Source organism: Esox lucius, chromosome 13, assembly GCF_011004845.1.
Source record: "Esox lucius isolate fEsoLuc1 chromosome 13, fEsoLuc1.pri, whole genome shotgun sequence".
In the NCBI taxonomy this organism is placed as follows: Eukaryota; Metazoa; Chordata; class Actinopteri; order Esociformes; family Esocidae; genus Esox; species Esox lucius.
The window spans coordinates 1045941-1069877 of NC_047581.1; the positions used below are offsets into that span (position 1 = coordinate 1045941).

The 23937-nt window shown below is 43.7% G+C and overlaps 2 protein-coding genes across 5 annotated transcripts in view; both read right to left on the bottom strand.

The window, feature by feature from the left end:
* Positions 1-113: 113 nt before the first annotated feature.
* qsox2 (quiescin Q6 sulfhydryl oxidase 2) overlaps positions 114-23937 on the bottom strand; it is a 76735-nt gene continuing 52911 nt past the window's right edge. For all 4 annotated transcript variants that reach the window (XM_029124823.2, XM_034296629.1, XM_034296630.1 and 1 more), the window contains 3 exons: positions 20055-20205; positions 19691-19879; positions 114-2365 (listed from right to left, as the gene is read on the bottom strand). In XM_029124823.2, the coding sequence (XP_028980656.2) occupies positions 1833-2365; positions 19691-19879; positions 20055-20205 (873 nt within the window). In that variant the 3' untranslated portion in view covers positions 114-1832. The remainder of the gene's footprint in view (positions 2366-19690; positions 19880-20054; positions 20206-23937) is intronic.
* LOC114840714 lies at positions 4506-11926 on the bottom strand. The gene is made up of 2 exons (XM_029124824.2): positions 11692-11926; positions 4506-6447 (listed from the first exon to the last, which is right to left on the bottom strand). The coding sequence occupies exon 2, from the start codon at positions 6119-6121 to the stop codon at positions 4973-4975; it is 1149 nt and encodes a 382-aa protein (XP_028980657.2). The 5' UTR covers positions 6122-6447; positions 11692-11926; the 3' UTR covers positions 4506-4972.

Consider the following 23937-nt stretch of genomic DNA (forward strand, 5'->3'; position numbering starts at 1 on the left):
TTTCAGGAGCCATGGGACATATTGGAAAGGTGCACATAAGACTGTAGTTTTTAGCACTGGAATCCAATATAAATAACTTCGGTAAAAAACTATTCTTAGAAGTACCACTACAGTTTCAGCTACAATAACAACATTTTTATTTTCCAGACAACTTACTACACTGCAAATATTATAAACGTGTGAAAATGAATGAAAAACAGAACTAATTGTAAGAACAAAACAGAATAAAATCAAAAGAAATAATGAATGTATATTAACAAAGTCACAAATAATATACATTACATGACATTTTTAGCAGATCAAATTGGTATGTGCCAAAACAATGTGCAACTTGTCACAATATCGCACAGCAGAATAAAAAAACATTAAAATAAAAAATTAAAACCCAAGTCACAATTTAAGGTTGTAATTTCCCATTACATTAGACCCTGGCTACAATCTAAAGAAGTAACATTAAATAGCAAAGTAATCCGTGAGCTGAGTCGATGTGACATATTATCTTTGACGAAAATCATAACATTTTCTAGAACTCAGAGGTCCAACAACATTACTTGGCTGATAATCTTGATTTACCCCTTGATTAATCTTATTAAAGACCAGCACATGGACCAAAATTTCTATTACATATTCACAATATTGTACAGCATTCTATTTTGAGAAGCCCTAGATTGGTTTACAGTTTGGCTACAGTAAGTGCTTCCATTCACATCTGCATACCACATGCAGTACATAATGTATATTTAGTCTCATACAGTATCATTGCAATTACCTGGAGTAAGTGTGCAGGACGAAATCACTTGAGATGCACTAATTTTCAAGGGCTACAAAATAAAAGTAGAACAAGAATAATCCGAACATTGATTAGCTATATTTCTAATTACATTGTTTAAAAACCTTACAAAATATTTGGGGCATGTTTTTTGACCAGTTATATCTCCCTCTTGAGGTGGATTATAAAAACCAAAGTTTCTTTCAAATGTTTATGTTAATTAATGTATTAGTTTAATCCAATGGTAAGTAAAGACAAGATATTCAAAGGCAATCAAAAAGAATGGACAGATCAAACATCAAACAACCTTTCAGAAATGTGAGGTTTTGTGAGATGTGGGGTAATTTATGTGAGTGTAATCCACTGCGACCTGTCAGTTCTATAGATAAAGGGCTACTGCCAATGTTTGTAGTTTTTTATCCACATAAATGATACAGTCACGTTAAGGCCACTTAGGGTCAAGGAGACAGTTCAGTGAGTACAGGGGAATTCAAATGCACTCTTAAGTATTCAGATTACAGTATTTAGGCACCTGCATAAAACAAGGCTACATTTGCTCTTTTTGTTCAAAGTTATGGACTGAAATATAGTTGTTTGTAATAAGTGATCATCTTGATAAGTCTAATAGAATACATTGACAAAGATTTTTTTAAGTTTAATATAAACATTCCAGAGGTTTACTGTAGCTCAGCAAAACATGACCATTACCATTAGAAACCAAAGAAAGGCAACAGGAGATAAAAAAAAATAAACACACTTGATTAACTGGAATCTGTCAAAGCTTTATACTAAATTATTCCTAATAATCATAGCTTAGAAACACAGTATTGGGCATGATATTTCCCCAAGTCCTTCCTCCATGACAATGTTATGGCAATCTGTTAAGGGACTAGGACTGTTCTAAACTGCCTGATGTAAAATCGTTCATCTAGGAACCGTTGCTTCACCGGAAACATGATCCAAAACCAAATAAATAACATATTGACTTTCTAATCTACATTTAAAAAGAGAAACTCAAGTCTGAGAAAAAAAATAGGAAAAAATAATTTTGACCAGTGGACAACTATACATACGGACGATTGTAGCGGACCTTCCACCGTTTGGAGCGAACTCGGAAAAAGAAGAACATGAACATGAGAAAGACGCATGAGAAAGCGTAGAGCACCACGCACAGGCTCATGTCCAGATTGGAGAAGCCCAGGCCCAAGAAGCTCACACCAGGTCTGATGTCATTGTGGGCCCCTATGCCTGCCTGCCCTGCTCCTTCAACCCTGCTCTGCTTTGCGTGGTTGGCAGGGAGCACAGAGCTCTCAGGGGCAACTGTCTTTCCCGGTATTGGTTCAATGGGCTTGCTCTCAGGGTGTCCGAGCATCTCCTGGTTTGGCTTCAGGGCTCTATCTGCTGCCGGGGGCTTGGGATAACTGCTGTGCAAATGTTTGGGGGAGATGTTGGCAGCCCCATAGTGCTGTTTCAGAAACGCAAGCACCTTGTCTTCGTTCCACACGTGGATGCCGTCCTGCTCCTCATGGCAAGTCGGGCAGAGGTCCGGGCTGGGCCATTGGGTCTTGGGAAAGTGAGGGTCTTCACTCATTGTCCCTATAGAGAGGAAATTACACTGTTACACAATCCCAATAACAAATCAGGTTTCTAGCACAAAACGGCTGATCAGATATTCTTCCATTACATAAATAATGTTCTCGTCATCACTATAAAATAATATCAATGAAGGTTTTTAATAATGAATACTATAACATGTAAATCTCAATGTATATGGTTGCCAGCTTCACTGAAAATACATTGCAGAGGATGTTTAAGTGGCATTTAGTGAGATGCGCTCCACCAGTTTAATAAAACAAGCAGTCAGGAACACTTTGGTGACTGGCTAGAACTTTTTTAAGTCACTCATCTGAGGATCAGGGGTGAAAACAGATTTAATTTCTTACTGGTACGGACCTGTGGGTGCCTGCAGTTCCATACACATTTTAGCTAATGGTAGGCCTATTTCATGAGTCTTCATAATAACTTTATAGTTAATTATAAAAGCTCCCGTTATGTTGTGCGTATCGTATTGTGCAGATCATGCAGATAGACAATGTTATTTTGGCCCACGCAAATTATATTCCATTTGTCTTCTCTTGCTACTTTCAGTAGGAAAGTGTTAACAATTAGCCTACAATATAAAACAAAATTATAATTAGAAAATTGAAATAGATATGTATAATAATTTATATCCTAATCATATTTTCTACAATTTGCAGTTTGGTTTTCGTCTCTCATAGCTGCATGTCTTCTAGGATAACTATCAATTGAGGTCAAAATTGTTTCAACTGCATATTTTCCGCGGTAATGAACAGGTATTTGCATATACCGGGAAGTGGAGACGTGATCAGAATGTTTTCGGGTTTTAAGTTTGAATCCAGCCCTCAAATGAGTGTCAATTTTGGTTTCCATGACCATTGTTACATAATTTTGTTCTCAACAGATTACACAATGTATTATAAAGATTTTGATCATTAATATATTTTGTACATCAAGATCCCATTTTTCTGAGCAGTGCAGTAGTTCTTGCATGGGGTTGCAAAATGGAGTGATAGCCTTCCTTCTTCAAGATCCCCTTTACCCTGTACAAATCTCCAACTTCACCACCACCAAAGCACCCCTAGACCATCACATTGCCTCCACCATCCTTGAAAGATGGCATCAAGCACTCCTCCAGAATCTTTTCATTTGGTCTGTGTCTGACGAATGTTCTTTGTGATCTGAACACCTCAAACATAGATTTGTCTGTCTGTAATGCTTTTCTCTACTCTATCTCTGTCCAGTGTCTGGGTTTTTCCCATTTTAATCTTTTCTTCTTATTGACCAGTATGAAATAGGGCTTTTTTTTGTTGCAACTCTGCCTAGGCAGCCAGCATCCCAGTTGCCTCTTCACTGAAAACAAAAATGGTGTTTTGCTGGTGCTATTTAATGAAGCTTGAGGACTTGTGTCTTGGTGTCTGTTTCTCAAACTAGACACTAATGTATTTTTCCTCTTGCTGAGTTGTGCACCAGGGCCTCCCACACTTTCTATTCTGGTTCGAGACAGTCAGAGCTGTTTTGTGAAGGGAGTAGTACACGTCGTTATACAACATCTCCAGTTTCTTGACAATTCCTCACATAGAATAGCCTTAATTTCTCAGATCACGAATAGACTGATGAGTTTCAGAAGAAACATCTTTGTTTTTGGCTATTTTGAGCTTGTAACTGACCCCACAATTGCTGATGCTCCAGATACTCAAGTAGTCTAAAGTCCAGTTTAATTGCATCTTTAATCAGCACAACAGTTTTCAGCTGTACTAACAATTGCAAAGCGTTTTCTGGATCTGAAGGGACCAGAACATTTAAATTCTATGTTCATTTACATATTCAATGATTCTTCATAATTTATTATAGACATGTATACCTATGTTAGTAATCGGTGGTTACGTATAGTGGTAAAATAATGTAGAACCCGTATCTTCTCACTGTAATGTTGGTTACAAGCTGATATATACACTGAAGGCGTTTCTAACTAGCAAAGACCATGTTTTTAGAAGTCAACCCCCCATGCCATATGGCCATCGTAAACATTCCTCTGGTCATTCAAGCACAACCTACAGAGAGATAATCTAAACAAAGATGTTTCTGTTGTTCTCATTATTGTGAGACACATGCACTTCCAATGAAACGTACATTCATATTGTAATTGTTAATGCCCAGATTCCACACTCCCCCCTTGTCAATATAGAAAAACAAGACATTTTGATAACACAAAAAAGAAAAAGAAACATAACCCACACCTAACTGCACGGGTAAGGCACTAAAACATAGTCCAAAAGATAAAAGTTAGACAAAAAATAAAACAGAATGATCAGGATGGAAGCGGTCGAGAACAGCACAGGCACGCAGAGGAGCACAAGGGCAGTCATTACACAACAAGCAACCTTGGCGAGAGCACAGACCACAAACAGAAGGAAGGACACCACAAAGGTGGTCATCCCGCAACCGACACCCCCCTGGTGAACACCACCTACAATCATCATAGGGGCATGTTAGATGTGAATGGGGACGCAGTTCCGACATGACAGCACGACGGACACGAGCAGCAAGACACCGAGAGACACAGCAACGGAACAACTGGAAAAGGAGGCAAAAGACCATCACACACGCAACGATAGCCAGATCCTAAACACCATCAGTCTCATCAGGAATATACGTACAACATTCAGCACCTACAACAGCACATGTACCTCCCTGCGCCGCCAATAAGTAATCCAAAGCCACACGATTCTGCATCGCCACAGTACGCATAGCCACCATTTCCGCTGACATACCCGTAAAGCCATCAGCAGTCAAATTAGCCAAGGCCTCTAATGAACTGGCCATGGTGATCACTTCCTGCGCCAATTTGGCCGTACCATAGGAAGGAAAAGCTATGGCAAAGAATCGCTCAGACTCCGAGATACTTCGTCTATGTAACTTGGCAAACGGAGGTTCCAAACTATGTCTAATATGAGGGACCACATATCCCAGATAGCACGAACCCATCCAGAAAGGAGGTAACATGGCATAGGCATTAGGGCCACAGATAAAATAAGTACCATTCGGTGCAACCATTCCAGTAGACCCGATGTTACCCAGAGCGTTGGCATGGAAGCCAGCAACAGATCCATTACTGAGAGTCAGATTGGCAGACATTGTACATAAAGAAAAATCGCTACCATCACAAGCAGAAAGGTCTGCAATTTGACTACACTGACTCCAGCCCACCTTGACAAACATAGACATCCACTGTCGACGTAACACAGCAGACGGGGTCCTTTCAATGCACAACCATCCATCCGGAGGTCTTGTGACCACTAGACGTGGAGGTAGGCCTAAAAACGAAAAGCTTGTAGTGTTAAATGGAGGCAGGTATGCACCCCTCCACGACTCTACCTCAACACCTAAACTGTCAATATAGGTCTGAATAGTAGGACACCCTGGACTAGAGACATCCTTGTAACAAATGTCAGTGGGGTCAGCCCCTCTATAACCAATGGCTGGACCCCAATTATTAGACATGACTCTCTTGAACCAATCGGCATGTTTCCAAACACCCAACATTTCACTCTGAGTAAACGGAATGACACCTAAGGGAATACGACCTATAGCTGTGAAGGGAGTGTGAGTACACACCCAGCAGCTGCTTTGATTCACCGTCTGTGCATACTTCAACGACAATGCTAAAAATGTGTTAATACCGAAATGCCCATCCACATGACTAGAAGCACTGATGTCCCCTGCAGACCCAACCACCCCTGTCATAAAAAATATCAGAAAACACAACATCATTGACAAATTAATGCAAATTAATTACAAAATAAGAAAATCAAAAGAAAACAAATATTACAATGACTAAATAATCTAGATCACAAATGTCCTTTTGCAAGATGCTCAGTAATGACATAAGAAAAAATCAACTACACCATTCATGCTATAGATTCTACAAACTACAACAGCAATTGAATGTCCAGTCACAATATCAGGAGCTACAGATGGTTAGGTGTGTCCAGTGGTCAGTGAGACTGTGGTTGGCGTGTCTGGAATGTAGCCTTCATCAGATGCAATGTAGTTCTCCCGGAGTATCAATGTGTGGTTGGCTGACACATCCACGTCACCTGTAATGACAAAAGAAAAAAGTGAGAGTATAACATCCTCACTTACACATATGCATGCTTTACAATAGAAAATCTACTGTTTTGACGTTGGCAGTGGGACATCAAAAGACATCAGTATCTGATTCCTTTATGATGTGTCTTCACCCGAGATAGGCCCCTGACCACCTGATGCGATCGGTTCTGTAGTCTCTAGGCTCTGCTCTTCGTCAGAGGTATGTGATACGACCCTACAATGAGTAGCATGTATCCATCTATCTTTCCCCTATACCTTTACTGCAGACCGTGTGACCAGTAAGACCTGATAAGGACCCTCCCATTTGGCTCCTAATGTGTCAGTAACATGTTTCTTCACCATAATCCACTGTCCTGGCACTATATCATGGCCTCCTTCTGGGACTTCTCCCCATGCATCTCTAACCTGGCGTTCCGCTCCTTTAACTGCCTCAGTGAGTGTCATGCAGTAATTAAGGAGTGCATCGCTCATGAGATGTATGTCAGCTTTTCTTAAGTCCACAGTGCCTGGCAGAGACATTGGTCGTCCAGTGATGACCTCAAATGGACTTAACCCTGTGGTTTTGTTGTGAGTAGCTCTTATGCTGCAGAGAACAGTAGGGAGTGCATCTGGCCATTTCACTCCTTCTTGGTGCATTTTTGAAAGTCTCTTTCAGTACACGATTGCACCGTTCAACCTGTCCACTCGACTGGGGATGGTATGGACAGTGCACTCTCCAGTCCACATTCATCAGCCGAGACACTTCTTGGCACACTTTTCCTGTAAAGTGTGTCCCTTGGTCAGAATCAATTTGTTCTGGTAATCCCCACCGGGGAATTATTTCCCGAACTAATATTGTTGCAGTGTGATGTGCCGTTCCTTTCTTGGTCGGGTATGCTTCTACCCAACGTGAAAACCGATCCACTATCACCAACACGTCTTCATAACCTTTACTCTTGGGTAAAGTGATGTAGTCAATTTGCAGATGTCTGAATGGCCCCGCTGGGGCAGGTGCTCGACGTGTCTGCACCTTCACTCTCCCATGCAAGTTGTTTTTCATACAGGTAAGGCATCCTTTTACAGTGGCTTCTATTTCTCTTCTTGCTTTCGGATTCCACCATTTGCCTGTGAACCTATTTAGGACTTTGTCAGTCCCTATGTGTCCCACAGAATGTTATCTGTGCGGTAAGGTATGGGAGTAATGCATTTGGTGCCACCCATCGATGGTTGTATTTCCACACACCCTCTCCATCCATTTTGCATCCAGCTGACATCCACTCCCAGACTTCATCCTTTGGAGCGCTGTCTTGCATTTCTCTGATATGTGTCAGTGTATCCATTACATATCGTCAAATACGTTTTGGTGGGGTTGGTGTTCTCTTTGCTGCTGCTTTTGCAGCTCTGTCCGCTAGGTCGTTGCCTTTGCTTTCCTCCGTGAGGATTTTTCCATGAGCCTTCGTCTTCAGAATGGCTACTTGTGCTGGTAACTGGAGAGCTTCCAGCAGCGCCAACACTTCAGGTCCATTTCGAACAGGTGTTCCCAGTGATGTCAGGAAACCCCTGTTTCTCCATATCTTTCCAAAACCATGTGTTACACCAAAAGCATATCTCGAGTCTGTATATATGTTAGCTGTTTTCCCTTCAGCATATCTACAGGCCTCTGTTAATGCTACTAGTTCTGCCACCTGCGCAGATGTTCCTGCTGGTAAGATTCCTGAGGCAACAACATCTGTTACTGTAGTCACTGCCCATCCAGTCTTCCTTTCTCCCCCCTCCACAATGCTGGAGCCATCAGTAAACAGCACGTGGTCCGGGTTCACAAGAGGATGTAGGGCTGTGAACTCGTCAGCAACCTGCTCTGTGAAATCATGATCCTGCAATGTGGGATCTGAAGGAAGCAACAACGTGGCAGGGTTCGTGGGTGTGCCACGCTGAATAACAATGTTGGGTGCTTCTAGGACAGTAGACCACTTGTTCCACCGGGCGGCAGTAACCTGAGCTGCACGATTCATCGTGAGGAGAGTATGCACGGCATGTGGACACTTGATTATAAGTTGTTGGTCAAGGACTAGTGATGCCACCATTGAAACTGCAAGGTATGTGGCTTGCATCGCTCTCAGGCAGGGGCCCCATCCCAGGGCCACATCATCCAATTTCTTGGAATAATAACCCACTGGTTTCAGACGATCACCGTGGTCCTGAGTGAGAACTGATGTCATGTAGCCATCCTTCTCAGCCACAAAAAGAGTAAACGGCTCCCCTGTATCAGGGATCCCCAATGCTGGGACCATAGACAGTGCTTTCTTCAATGCAATGAATGCGTTTCTCTGTTGATCAGAGAACTGGACAGGGTCCCTGGATTGTGGGTCACCGCTCAAGAGATCATTGAGTGGTTGTGCTATTTCAGCAAATGAGTCCACCCAACACCTGTTGTAGTTACACAGTCCCATAAAGGAACGTAGTTCTCTTAAGGTGGTGGGTTCTTTGACAGTCTGTATGGCTGTTGTGCGGCTCTGTGTTATTTCCCTTTTCCCCTGAGAAATCAGTTGGCCCAAGTAAACAACCTGGAACAGCATGAGTTGTGCTTTGTCAGGGCTGGCTTTGTGCCCTTTTTCACTGAAGAAGTCAAGCAGAATTTGTAGGTCTCGCCCATGAGTCATCTCATCTTCTGAAGCCAATAAAATGTCGTCCACATATTGTATGACAACGGAAGACATTGGAGGCAAATCCTGGAGATGTCTCCGCAATGCCTGATGGTAGATGGAGGGGCTATTGTGTAGTCCCTGCGGAAGACGGGTCCATTGATACTGCTGACCATCCACTGTGAATGCAAGCCAAGGTCTCACTTCAGGATGTAGGGGCATAGACCAAAAACCGTTAGCCATATCAATGACTGAAAACACTGAGTGTGTTGGCTTCAATGAAGCAAAAATGGTAGACGTGTCTGCTTCCAGAGGGGTCAATTTGGAGATCGTCTCATTGGCATTCCTATAGTCCACAGTTACACGCCACGCTCCTGATGCTTTATGGACAGGCCACACAGGACTATTAGAAGCAGAGTGTGTCTTTTCAACAATCCCATTAGCATGTAACTCTCCAATGACTACCTTTGTCGCAGCCATGGCCTCTTTACTTATAGGATATTGTTTAGTACATGGCGGTGCTTCACCCGTTAGACGCACAGGGTCCATGACCAAATTACCGCACTCATTCTTTGAGATAGTCCAAATAGGATGTGTAGACAGATTTGAGTTTTACATTTTTCTGAGGTTCCAGGTGACTTTTCCATCTTGTATGTCCAACGTGGAATCCAATTTCATAAGAACGTCAAGACCCAATATGGGTTGATCAAAAGATCCAAACCACAATGTTGTTTCGATTATCATAGGACCAATAGAGATAGGCAAAGGTGTTGTTTGTTTCATTTCTGTTTTCCCCCCTCCAACTCCTGTAGCCCTCATCTTCTTGCCAGTGTACTGGGGCAATATATGTTGTGCATAGGAAATAGGCAGCACGGTCACTTCAGCTCCTGTGTCTACCAAAAATTCAACTGGATGTTGATTTACTAATATGCTAACATATATGCCGTCATGTGTACACCTGCAGAGATGGGCCGCAAGAGAGGGTCAGTTAGTTTCCCTCCACCGCATCCAGCAGTCTCTGCTGCTGTTCAGTAGAAAGATTGTTAAACTTCTGCATCAGTGTTGTATTGGTGGAACCTTGTTCCTTTGTCCAACCACCTTTGTTTGATCCATTCCTTCGTTTTTGACGTCGAGGTTGGAATCCACAGTCCTTCAAAAAATGTCCAAACTTCCCACAATTGTGACACTTAATGGACTTCTTATCAAAGGCATCTTGAAGTTGCATTGCACGGACCATTGATGTAGCTGTGTGTTGATTCATGTCTCGATCTAACCTAGACAGGTGATCTGCTGTGTCACCATATGAGATTATATCCCATCCTGGTGTTGTAGAAACATATGCTTTCCTCAAATCATCATTAATAGACTGTAATAACTGATGAGTGATAGCACCGTTCTTCATATTGTTCAACTCATCATCATCATCACACATGCCACTGTGTCTGATTACTATGGCACGGAACCTGTCCTCAAAATCAAAGAACGATTCTTTTGGCTTCTGCACACATTTGTGGTTGCAATAGTTAAACTCTTGAGATAACGTTGAATTGCTCGCCATCCTTGTATGAGGTCTTGTTTATCCTCACCTAAGGCAGTTTTCACTTTATCTGCCAAATCAGCATGTTCCCTATTGTTGAGAATAAAACCCAAAAGTTGAGTTGCATCAAATGGATGCAGATTATATAGTTTTCTGTATCTTTTCAGTTGATCCCATGTTTTTGAACCAACCTCCCGTGGGTGTTTCAATAATTTGGACCATTCATCCAATTGTTTAGGGGAAGCTGCTTTGTGAGAATAAACCATTATAGGAGAATGTCCCTCATCTGGACCTCTCATTAGCTTAGACTTCATTGGTCTCGCATTCATAGTCTCCTCTTCTGTTTCACTCGACCCCCATCCCCCATCTTCATTTTCATCTCAGACAATTTGTTTTTTATTTTCTTCAATTCCTCTTCTCTTTCCTGCTTCAATTCTGCCAAAGCTCTTACATTCTCTTTTTCCTTCTTAATCGAGCGATCATGCGCATTGGTCACATTCTTTTTCTCTCTTTTCCGCATCTCCGCCAAAACAGTTAATGACCAACGAGTCTTATCTGTCTTATTCCTCATCCTTTGCACTTTACTCCACACCTTCTGTACATCTGTCAACTTCCACAAACCATCTTTGTCTACATCGATTCCAAAAAATGTTATGATGTCTTGCTGACACTTTTCCAATTTCATCGATTCTGTTCCGATACCAGCTAAAAATATAACCATATCACTTAATGAGAGATCTGGGGCTGCAGTCCCCTTTTTCTCCACTGTTTTATCAATGGAGGATGTCATCTTTTTGTTTTTACTTGTACAAGTTGCTGTATAATCACGTAAAATATAATCACACTCTAATCTTCAAAAGAAAACATAGTGTCATATATGGTCACACGAAATACAGTTTAGCGCATATCACACCGGTCAACACTCCACTAAATTGAGACGGACTGTCCGCACCCGCAGACAGATTCCACACAATAAAAATCACGGCCTAGTCAGGTCGTCACAGGGCTTATTCGACTACCGGTGCTCTTGTATTACTCGATTTGTCGTTAAATGGTGTGGATTTCAGACTCACCAACTTTTCAGTTGTTCACAGGAAACAGGAACAAAGTCGACTCCCTTGCGGGTGCGCGCAGCCAGCTTCGTCACAGGAACTCCAGCGAAGAACAGTCGTTTTTGGTAGAATCAAAATCTCCAACCATACGGCTCACAGCACCAAATTGTTAGAAATCTGCGGTTACGTATAGTGGTAAAATAATGTAGAACCCCTATCAAATCGAGGGAGAAGTTCGCTCAAGTTTATTGGAGAATTGCAGCACAGATGTCATTCGGTGAACGTTCCATTATCTTCTCACTGTAATGTTGGTTACAAGCTGATATATACACTGAAGGCGTTTCTAACTAGCAAAGACCATGTTTTTAGAAGTCAACCCCCCATGCCATATGGCCATCGTAAACATTCCTCTGGTCATTCAAGCACAACCTACAGAGAGATAATCTAAACAAAGATGTTTCTGTTGTTCTCATTATTGTGAGACACATGCACTTCCAATGAAACGTACATTCATATTGTAATTGTTAATGCCCAGATTCCACACCTATGTCATTAATTTATATCCTAGTAGGCAATCATTGGATTGTTAATGGTTAACAACTGTTTCTGCAAGGTGTGAATGCAGGGAGAAAAGGTTTGCTTGTTATTGCCTAGCTTGATTGCTTCTTGAGATAACACCACTCTATCATATGAGATGGCCGTTCTAGCCTGGGCCCATTATTGTTCTCACAATATATGTTACCTCTGGGTGATGTCATATGGAATCACAATGTCAATTTTCACTGTTATGCTGATGACACAGTTGTACATTTCGATGACACATGGAGAGGCCCCAAAAATAACTTTGGAAGCATGTGTTTCAGATGTTAGGAAATGGATGATGGAGAACTTTCTGTTAAACTTAAAAAACAAACAGAAATACTTGTTTTAGGACCCAAGAAACAGAGTTTTGTTGGCAGATCTTACAGTGAACTTCGACGATTGTATGGTCACATCCAAAAAAACTGTGAGAAACCTTGGCGTTACCCTCAACCCTGACCTCACCTTCGATGAATACATGAAATATCTCAAGAGCTGCTTTTCCCCATCTTCAGAACATTGCAGAAATCAGAAAACTTTTATTAAAAACTGATGCAGAAAAACTAATCAATGCTTTTGTTACTTCTAGATCAGAATACGGCAATGCTCTTCTCTCAGGTTACCCTAATAAATCAATAAATAAACATCAATTAGTGTCAAACACAGCTGCTAGAATCCTTACTAGAACTATACAATATGAACACGACTCCAGTACCAGCCTCTTTACATGGGCTGTCTGTTACGGCCATGGCTGTCGTTACCCATCACTCTGGCTGTGATGCCCCTGAAATCATAGTACGCCTTACGGCCACCATGGCTTATGTGCCCCTGTTACCGTCAAAAATCTTGCAGTCAGTTGTTTTTTTATAGTTCGCAACTGAGAACAACCACAAGAATAGACTATATGCAGGTAAGCAAGCTAGCTAGTTATTGATAGATAGCTGACCTATTTAGTGCTGAACTGAATCAAACCTCTGTTTTGGAAGGTGTGTTCATGAACAGCAGAGAAAGCTCATTCCTCCGACTGGGAGAACACAACTGAAAGCTTTTTGAGAGCTCTTAATGCTAGATTTGACATCACTCGACGTGGAAGCGTTTGTGGTGAAATATAAAAAAAACTAACTCCCACCTCCGGCAGAGCTTCGACTGGATCCCGAGGGAGCCTGGAGATATTGAGTCACACCTGTGAGGTGGATGGATTATCTCAGCAAAAGTGAAGTGCTCACTAAAACAGATTTAGACAGATTTGTGAACAATATTTGAGAGAAATAGGCCTTTTGTATCTATAGAGAAAGTCTTAGACCCTTGAGTTCAGCTCATGATAAATGGGGGAAAAAACTAAAATATTGCGTTTATAAGTTTATTCAGTTTGTTATGTCATGCATGTTTTTTTCTTATCAGCAGTTGAAGTTGTTTATTTGTAAACTCCAAATCCTCTTATTGCACTTATTGGCCTTTGTGACCTGGCATGTGGAATTTGTGCCAAATGGCCTTGCCCCTAATATGATGAAATTCCAAGCATCCTGTGAGGGCTAGGGCTGATTTTAAGGCTTTATTGTTAACCTATGGACATGCTTCTACTTCCCTCGCTGAAATGACCCAGCCATACCTAGCTACACGTAACCTAAGATCACAAGATGCAGGCCTTCTAATTGTACCTAAAATGTATAAACAAACTGCTGGAGGCAGGCCTTTATCTCAAAGAGCTCCACTACTGTTGATCTGCCAATTAAGGTTAGAAATGCAGACTCAGTGGAAACATTCAAGTGTCTATTAAAGACTCCTCTCTTCAGCATGGTCTATGATTGAGTGCAGTCTGGCCCAGGGGTGTGTGAAAGTGAATGAAAAGGCGTGATACTGTCCACCCTTGATGTTGTTCCAGGTTGGCTCTCATCCCCACTGGGATGCCCTCTCTCCAATGCCATTTGGGGGAAGGAATCACTGGCTTGTTGTCGTCTCTCCGTTGCGCCCATTGTGCAATTGGAGTGAACTGTGCTGGCAATACCCGGCACTCATTTGAGGGTGGTTGCTGTTGGTTGGTGTCCCTTTGGTTGATGTTAGGCAATGTGGGTGGACTGACTTCCTGCCTGTTGGGCCCTGTCCAGGGGCTCCCCTGGATAGGGCCACAGTTTCATTGTAACGCCTGTCTCTACCCCAAGGATTTCAATCCATCCATCTTCTTCCGCTTATCCGGGGCCATGTCACGGGGGCAGCAGTCTAAGCAGAGATGCCCAGACTTCCCTCTCACTAGACACTTCCTCCAGCACTTCCGGGGGGACAGAGGCGTTCCCAGGCCAGCCGGGAGACATAGTCCCTCCAGCGTGTCCTAGGTCTTCCCCAGGGTCTCCTCCCGGTGCGTCCAGGAGGTATGCCCAAGCCAACACAGCTGACCCCTCTCGATGTGGAGGAGCAGCAGCTCTACTTTGAGCTCCTCCCGGGTGACCGAGCTTCTCACCCTATCTTTAAGGGATCGCCCAGCCACCCTGCAGGGAAAGCTCATTTCGGCCGCCTGTATCCGGGATCTTGTCCTTTCGGTCATGACCCAAAGCTCATGACCATAGGTGAGAGTAGGAACGTAGATTGACCGGTAAATCGAGAGCTTTGCCTTGCGGCTCAGCTCTTTCTTCACCTCGACAGACTGATATATCGACCGCATTACTGCAGAAGCTGCACCGATCCGTCTGTCAACATCATCTGCAAAGAGCAGAGACGAAATCGTGTGGACCCCAAACCTGACACCCTCTGGCCCCTGGCTGCGCCTAGAAATTCTGTCCATAAAAATTATGAACAGAACCGGCGACAAAGGGCAGCCCTGCCGGAATCCAACATGCACTAGGAACAAGTCTGACTTACTGCCGGCAATGCGGACCAAGCTCCTGCTTCGGTTGTACAGGGACCTGACAGCCCTTAGCAAAGAACCCAGGACCCCATATTCCCGAAGCACCCTCCACAGGATGCTGCGAGGGACACAGTCGAATGCCTTCTCCAAATCCACAAAACACATGTGGATTGGTTGGGCAAACTCCCATGAACCCTCCATCACCCTGTAGAGGGTATAGAGCTGGTCCAGTGTTCCACGGCCCAGACGAAAACCACACTGAATCCGAGGTTCTACTATCAGCCGTATTCTCCTCTCCAGTACCCTGGCATAGACTTTCCCGGGGAGGCTGAGAAGTGTGATCCCCCTGTAGTTGGAACACACCCTCCGGTCCCCCTTCTTAAAAAGAAGGACCACCACCCCGGTCTGCCATCCCAGAGGCACTGTCCCCAACCGCCACGCGATGTTGCACAGGCATGTCAACCAAGACAGCCCCACAACATCCAGAGACTTGAGGTACTCAGGGCGGATCTCATCCACCCCCGGTGCCTTGCCACCGAGGAGTTTCTTGACCACCTCTGTGACTTCAGCCCGGGTGATGGACGAGTCCACCTCTGAGCCCTCATCCTCTGCTTCCTCAATGGAAGACGTGACGGCTGGATTGAGGAGATCCTTGAAGTACTCCTTCCACCGCCCGACAACATCCCCAGTTGAGGTCAACAGCCGCCCACCTCCACTGTAAACAGCATTGGTAGGGCACTGTTTCCCTCTCCTGAGGCGCCGGACGGTTTGCCAGAATCTCTTCGAGGCCAGCCAATAGTCCTTCTCCATGGCCTCACCGAACACCCAGGCACAAGTTTTTGCCTCCACAACCACCCGGGCTGCAGTCCGCTTGGCCTGCCGGTACCCGTCAGCTGCCTCAGGAGTCCCACAAGCCAACCAGGCCTGATAGGACTCCTTCTTCAGCTTGACGGCATCCCTTACTTCCAGTGTCCACCACCAGGTTCGGGGATTGCCACCTAGACAGGCACCGGAGACCTTACGGCCACAGCTCCGAGCGGCCACTTCGACATTGGCGGTGGAGAACATGGTCCACTCGGACTCAATATCTCCAGCCTCCCTCGGGATCCAGTCGAAGCTCTGCCAGAGGTGGGAGTTAAAGATCTCTCTGACAGGAGACTCGGCCAGACGTTCCCAGCAGACCCTTACAGTACGCTTGGGCCTGCCGAGTCTGTCCAGCTTCCTCCCCCGCCATCGGATCCAACTCACCACCAGGTGGTGATCAGTTGACAGCTCCGCCCCTCTCTTCACCAGAGTGTCCAAGACATACGGCCGCAGGTCAGATGAAACAAAGTCGATCATCGATCTACTGCCTAGGGTGTCCTGGTGCCACGTGCACTGATGAACACCCTTATGCTTGAACATGGTGTTCGTTATGGACAAACTGACTAGCACAGAAGTCCAATAACTGAACACCGCTCGGGTTCAGATCAGGGGGGCCGTTCCTCCCAATCACGCCCCTCCAGGTGTCACTTTCGTTGCCCACGTGGGCGTTGAAGTCCCCAAGTAGAACGATGGAGGCCCCAGTCGGAGCACTTTCCAGCACTCCTCCCAGAGACTCCAAGAAGGTCGGGTACTCTGCACTGCCGTTCGGCCCATAGGCACAAACAACAGTGAGAGACCTATCCCCAACCCGTAGGCGCAGGGAAATGACACTCTCGTTCACCGGGGTAAACTCCAACACATGGCGGCAGAGCTGGGGAGCTATGAGCAAACCCACACCAGCCCGCCGCCTCTCATTATGGGCGTAGAGGTGATCCCGACTACCTCTCAACCTAATGCACGATCTCAGGTTCCTTCCCTGCCAGCGAGGTGACGTTCCACGTCCCTAGAGCTAGTTTCCGTGTCCAGGGATTGGGTTGTCGAGGCCCCCGCGTTCGACTGCCGCCCTATCCTCTACGCACCGACCCCTTATGGTCCCTCCTGCAGGTGGTGAGCCGACGGGAAGGCGGCCCCACATCACTCCTTCGGGCTGAGCCCGGCCGGAACCTGTGGGGAATGGCCCGGCCACCAGGCGCTCGCATACGAGCCCCAACCCCGGGCCTGTCTCCAGGGTGGGGCCCCGGCTGCGCCATACCGGGCGACGTCACGGTCCTCAAAATCTTTTTCATCATTAAAGGGTTTTGACCCCAAGGTTTTACGCTGCTATATTATCCCTCCACCCAGCACAGCCAGAAGAGGACTGGTCACCCCTCCGAGCCTGGTTCCTCTCTAGTTTTCTTCCTAATTTTCGGCCCCTCTTAGGGAGTTTAAGTTGACTGGACAGTGCTTCACTTTACAGATGGACAATAATCCAAAACATGCAGCAAAAGCAACCCAGGAGTTAAGGCAGAGAAGTGAAATATTCTGCAATGGCCAAGTCAATCACCTGATCTCAACCTGACCGAGCATGCATTTCACTTGCTGAAGACAAAACTAAGGCAGAAAGACCCACGAATAAACAACAACTAAAGACAGCTGCAGTAAATGCCTGGTAAAGCAACAAAGAGGAAACCCAGCATTTGGTGATGTCCATGTGTTCCAGACTTCAAGCAGTCATTGCCTGCAAAGTATTCTTGACAAAGTATTAAAAACTAATATTTTATTCATTATTCTGTTTATTTGTCCATTTACATTTGAGACCCTGAAATAAGGGGGCTGTGTATGAAAATTGTTGCTATTCCTAAACACTTCATACGATATTTTTGTTTAGGACCTTAAATATAGGCAGAAAGTATGCACTTCAATTGTGTCTTGGTTGTTTTATTTCAAATCCATTGTGGTGGCGTACAGAGCCAAATTTATAAAAATTTTGTCAGTTTCCAAATATTTCCCGACCTAACTGTAAATATAGTGGGGCAAAAAAGTATTTAGTCAGCCACCAATTGTGCAAGTTCTCCCACTTAAAAAGATTAGGGAGGCCTGTAATTTTCATCATAGGTACACTTCAACTATGAGTGACAAAATGAGGAAAAATCATATTGTAGGATTTTTTATGAATATTTTTGGAAATTATGGTGGAAAATAAGTATTTGGTTAATAACAAAAGTTAATCTAAATACATTGTTATATACCCTTTGTTGGCAATGACAACATTTTCTGTAAGTCTTCACAAGGTTTTCACACGCTGTTGATGTTATTTTGGCCCATTCTTCCATACAGATCTCCTCTAGAGCAGTGATGTTTTGGGGCTGTCGCTGGGCAACACGGACTTTCAACTCCCTCCAAAGATTTTCTATGGTGTTGAGATCTGGTGACTGGCTAGGCCACTCCAGGACCTTGAAATGCTTCTTACGAAGCCACCCCTTCGTTGCCGGGGTGGTGTGTTTGGGATCATTGTCATGCTGAAAGACCCAGCCACGTTTCATCTTCAATGCCCTTGCTGATGGAAGGAGGTTTTCACTTAAAATCTCATGATACATGGCCCCATTCATTCTTTACTTTACACGGATTAGTCGTCCTGGTCCCTTTGCAGAAAAACAGCCCCCATGCTTCACAGTAGGTATGGTGTTCTTTGGATGCAACTCAGCATTCTTTCTCTTCCAAACACGACGAGTTGAGTTTTTACCAAAAAGTTATATTTTGGTTTCATCAGACCATATGACATTCTCCCAATCCTCTTCTGGATCATCCAAATGCTCTCTAGCAAACCTCTGATGGGCCTGGACATGTACTGGCTTAAGCAGGCGGACACGTCTGGCACTGCAGGATTTGAGTCCCTGGCGGTGTAGTGTGTTACTGATGGTAACCTTTGTTACTTTGGTCCCAGCTCTCTGCAGGTCATACACTAGATCCCCCTGTGTGGTTTTAGGATTTTTGCTCACCGTTCTTGTGATCATTTTCACCCCACGGGGGTGGAGCCCCGGATCGAGGGAGATTATCAGTGTATTTCTTCCATTTTCTTATAATTGCTCCCACAGTTGATTTCTTCACACAAAGCTGCTTACCTATTGCAGATTCAATCTTCCCAGTCTGGTGCCGGTCTACAATTTTGTTTCTGGTGTCCTTTGACAGCTCTTTGGTCTTGGCCATAGTGGAGTTTGGAGTGTGACTGTTTGAGGTTGTGGACATGTGTCTTTTATACTGATAACAAGTTCAAACAGGTGCCATTAATACAGGTAACTAGTAGAGGACAGAGGAGCCTCTTAAAGAAGAAGTTACAGGTCTGTGAGAGACAGAAATCTTGCTTATTTGTAGGAGACCAAATACTTGAAGTGTACCTATGATGAAAATTACAGGCCTCTCTCATCTTTTTAAGTGGGAGAACTTGCACAATTGGTGGCTGACTAAATAGTTTTTTGCCCAACTGTATGTATTCACATCTAATGAAGCCAGTTAGCTTATGTTAGAGGATTTGCTAAATAAAATTGCAAGACACCACAACAACTATTTTTCACTCAAAGGTTGGATTCATAAGATGACTTTGAGTGTAAAATCAAGCTGATAAACAAATCTTTTTCAAAACTTTCTTTTGTTCATTTTAACATAGTGCCAATAATTCTGGAGGGCACATTATATCAAATAGGTTCTCCAGGTTGGGTTTGAAAGCACTAAATGTGGCCGATTTAGAGGTAATTTCCTCACCTGCGAGGCGTCCATTGACCTGGTTGTGCTTCCTCCAGAGCCATAGCACTGCCTGATCTAATGATTTCACCTGGGACAGAGACTCTGCGGCCATCTCCTCAAAATGCTTGCCGCACTCCTGACAGCCAAAGAAGCTCACAATGTACATGCGCATTGTCTGCAGCACAGCCTTAGGATTCTCCTCCAATCCTGGCGATACAGAAGAGAGGTGATCAGGCGAAATGAGAGAACAGTGAGCAAGCTCAGCACTAAGATGTAGGTTGCCTTGAGGCCTACCAGTGGCAACCACTAGGCTCTGTGCATTGAGGCTTATGTTTCAAAACAAACCCATGGTGGTGGTAATCGATGTCCGTAGCGTACATACCTGTGTTGGCCAGTGCGTCAGGCTGCCTGGCCGCCTGAACTGTAAGCACATGAAACAGGGTCCATAAGGAACAAGGGTAGCCCCTAAGTCCCACTCTGCTGCCTTGGCAGCCGACCCACTGCAGCTGGTTACTCAGGAACATTCCGGAAATCTGAAATTGTTCAGACGAAGAGCCAGACAAATTTAGATATTTTTACATCCTTCTTCATTAATTTGTATTTTTGACCGATCAGCTTGAAAAAGACATGACGTGAAGAGCACAAAATAAGTCAAAGACAAAAATCTGGAAATAGCCCAGATTTGGGCTGTCTAAATTTAACCAATGTGTCGGTTACAAACAGCCCTTTGCTTGTTGTAGCCAGTAGCAACAGATTTTAAATAATTGCAAAAACTATACAGCAGACAGAGACTCGATTGCATGAATGCCTGGCTGCCTTCAAGCAATGATATCTCATTTAAAACAGATATGACATAAACCAAAAGAATTACTGCATAGATAACCTTTGGTTACATCATTATACAGTAATTGTGCCAGCCATAAATGTAAGAATATGGAGTGGTGTAGCAGATGTTGCCAGTGTAATCAAATGTTTGTGTATCAGCTCTAAAACAATGCAATTAGTTCAAGATTCAACTCTAATATCACAAAAGAAAGAAAAAGTCCACACAAATTAAAACATTGATGATTAGAATAAAAGGTCAGAAATCAGGCAAACATTATTAAACAAAAGACAGCGTGTGTGTGCCTACGTTGAGCGTAGGCGTGAGCAATGAGAGTGCATAAATGAACTGGAGTGTGAATGTGTGAGACAACCCACATATTATTTACCCCAGCGATATGTAATGTTACAGAACAGCAAAATCCCAAAGCCCCAAGTGGTAGGCTAAAGTATTCTGTTAATTATCTGAAGGCAGTGTTAAGTTGCGAGTTAGATTGGAAGAGAAACACACATTTTTATATGCCCAGTATTTGCCCAACATTTCTAAATGCAAATCATATACCCTGTTGAACATATGGAGAGAGCACAACTACAGTACCTCCCTCTACCACATGTATTTTTGGATATTGCCTATTGTTGCACAGTATAGCTAAATCTTTTATTGCTTCCTTTGCTTTCGTTTGCAATCTTTTCTTTCACCCAAATTCTCAGCTCTCAATTTCTTGATGCACAAATCATGATTATATCATGATCATCGCAATAACGCAGATCAGGGAGAGTTGAAATTTAAGACATTCCTCCAAGCAAACTGTCATTTCACACGAATCGCTCAACCAGGTTTTAGTGGCACAAGTCATGACTTCTTAGACAGCAAACAATTTTATGAAAGTCCAATGCAATTACAGTTAATCAATACAATAAAAAGAAATTCTCCTAGCAGTTGCCAATAAAAGTCTCTGGTGACATAAAATCTGCTTAACAAACAGCTCAATAACTCACAATACGCACTCCAATTTATTATGCATTGACCTGCATTGTGATCAGGTTACATATCTTGATTAAACACATGTTTTGTGTTTCTGCCCCTGCCATTCCAACACAAGGTTGCAACATTGTTGAAAAATTAAAGCACCAACACTGCTCTCACATTCCTGCACATTTTACCCTCTGTCTTGCGGGAACCTGTCAGTCATGTTGGTGGTAAGACACAGACACGTGAGTGCAGTAATAATCCATGGGTTTTAATAAAAAGAAACAAAAACAAAGCAGCAATTAGTGACGTTGGGCAGCATGTACAGAACAAAACCAAAATGAACCACACCAGGTGTGGCCAAACATAGAACATAAATAGGTTCCCCAATTGGAGGGAAACTGGGTAGAGGGGGCTAGAGGCAACACCTTCTGTCCTGTCCTGATTATGGCCCCAGCCCAGCGCAGAGATGGCTAGGGGCATAGCCAGGACGTGACAGAACCAATCTTTATTTTCTCATAGTCTATCCCAACTGCAAATTGGGGGCAGGACACAATATAGCTTTGTCAGTATGGTTCCTTATCACAACTGATCAAGATGGCCAAATATGGATGTCAAAAAACTTAAATGTAATGGTCTTCTTGCCCAAGAAAGGAGCCACAAAGCCTGGCTGCCAATGTGATAAGGATGCAACCAGGGCCAACACAGTTGGCAGTTACTCATGTGCAGGACATCAAGTCTTCTTTTGAGCTTTTCATCCCAGATTTCACACAGAAAATTATTCTGGATTACACAAATTTAGAAAGGAAGGTATATTTTTGGAGAGAGGTGGAAGGAGATGGACCAAACCCATTTACATGCCTACTTTTGGGTTCTTATCCTTGCTGGAGTCTTCAGTTCCAAAGGGGAATCAACAGAATCCCTGTGGGATGCAGAAACTGGCAGATAACTTTTCCATGCAACAATGTCTCTGGAAAACGTCCACATAATTTCCAGGATTATCTGCTTTGATAAACGAGACGACAGACCAGCTCGATGGCAGAGAGAATAGCTAGCTGCCATCAGGACAGTGTGGGACAAGTGGGTGCACCGCCTCCCCTTGTTTTACAACCCTGGGCCTAATGTCACCATTTAATGAGCAGCTGATGCAATTTAGGGGCCGCTGCCCCTTTGGGCAGTATATACCATCTAAACCTGCAAAATATGGTATAAAGATTTGGGCGGCCAGTGATGCCACTTCATATGCTTGGAACTTACAAGTTTACACAGGGAAACCTGATGAAGGAGCCCCTGAGAAAAATCTAAGAATGAGAGTTGTCCTGTACATGACTCGGGGACTCAGCGGACACAACATCACATGCAACAATTTGTTTCTACCTCGCACAAGCTGCGACAGGAGCTCCTAAAGAGGAAGCTGACCATGGTGGGAACGATATGGAAAATCTGAGCTCCCACCCCAACTGCTGACTACAAAGTAAATGCCTGTCAAATCTTCCAAGTTTGTGTACACAGCTGACAAGTCCCTTTAAGAGTGTGCTCCTAATCTCAGCTCGGTACCTGTATAAAAGACCCCTGCAAGACAGAAATCTTTCTGATTGAGAGGAGATCAAATAATTATTTCACTCATTAAAATGCATATCAATTTATAAAAACATTTTCTGGATTTTTCTGTCTCTCACTGTTCAAATAAACCTACCATTAAAATTATAGACAGATAATTTCTTTGTCAGTGGACAAACATACAAAATCAGCAGGAGATCAAATAATTTTTTTCCTCAAGGTATGCTGTTTATATTGCTTGTAATTGGGATGTAGTAAACATCTGTTGAGTATTTTAACATGAAATTGTTTGTGTTGAAATAAAAACCCAAAAATGCAGTGGGTTCACAAACACTGGATGAACAACAAAAATATAAACACCAAACAAGGGTTGAATTGGCAGAATGCACTCTTCACATGCAAACCATATACACTCACAAGGATTATTAGGAACACCTGTTAAAATTCTCATGAATGCAATTATCTAATCAACCAATCACATGGCAGTTGCTTCAATGCATTTAGGGGTGTGGTCCTGGTCAGGACAATCTCCTGAACTCCAAACTGAAGTCAGAATGGGAAAGAAAGGAGATTTAAACAATTTTGAGTGTGGCATGGTTGTTGGTGCCAGGCGGGCCGGTCTGAGTTTTTCACAATCTGCTCAGTTACTGGGATTTTCACACACAACCATTTCTAGGGTTTACAAAGAATGGTGTGAAAAGAGAAAAACATCCAGTATGCGGCAGTCCTGTGGGCGAAAATGCCTTGTTGATGCTAGAGGGCAGAGGAGAATGGGCCGACTGATTCAAGCTGATGGAAGAGCAACTTTGACTGAAATAACAACCGAAGTATGCAGCAAAGCATTTGTGAAGCCACAACACACACAACCTTGAGGCGGATGGGCTACAACAGCAGAAGACCCCACCAGGTACCA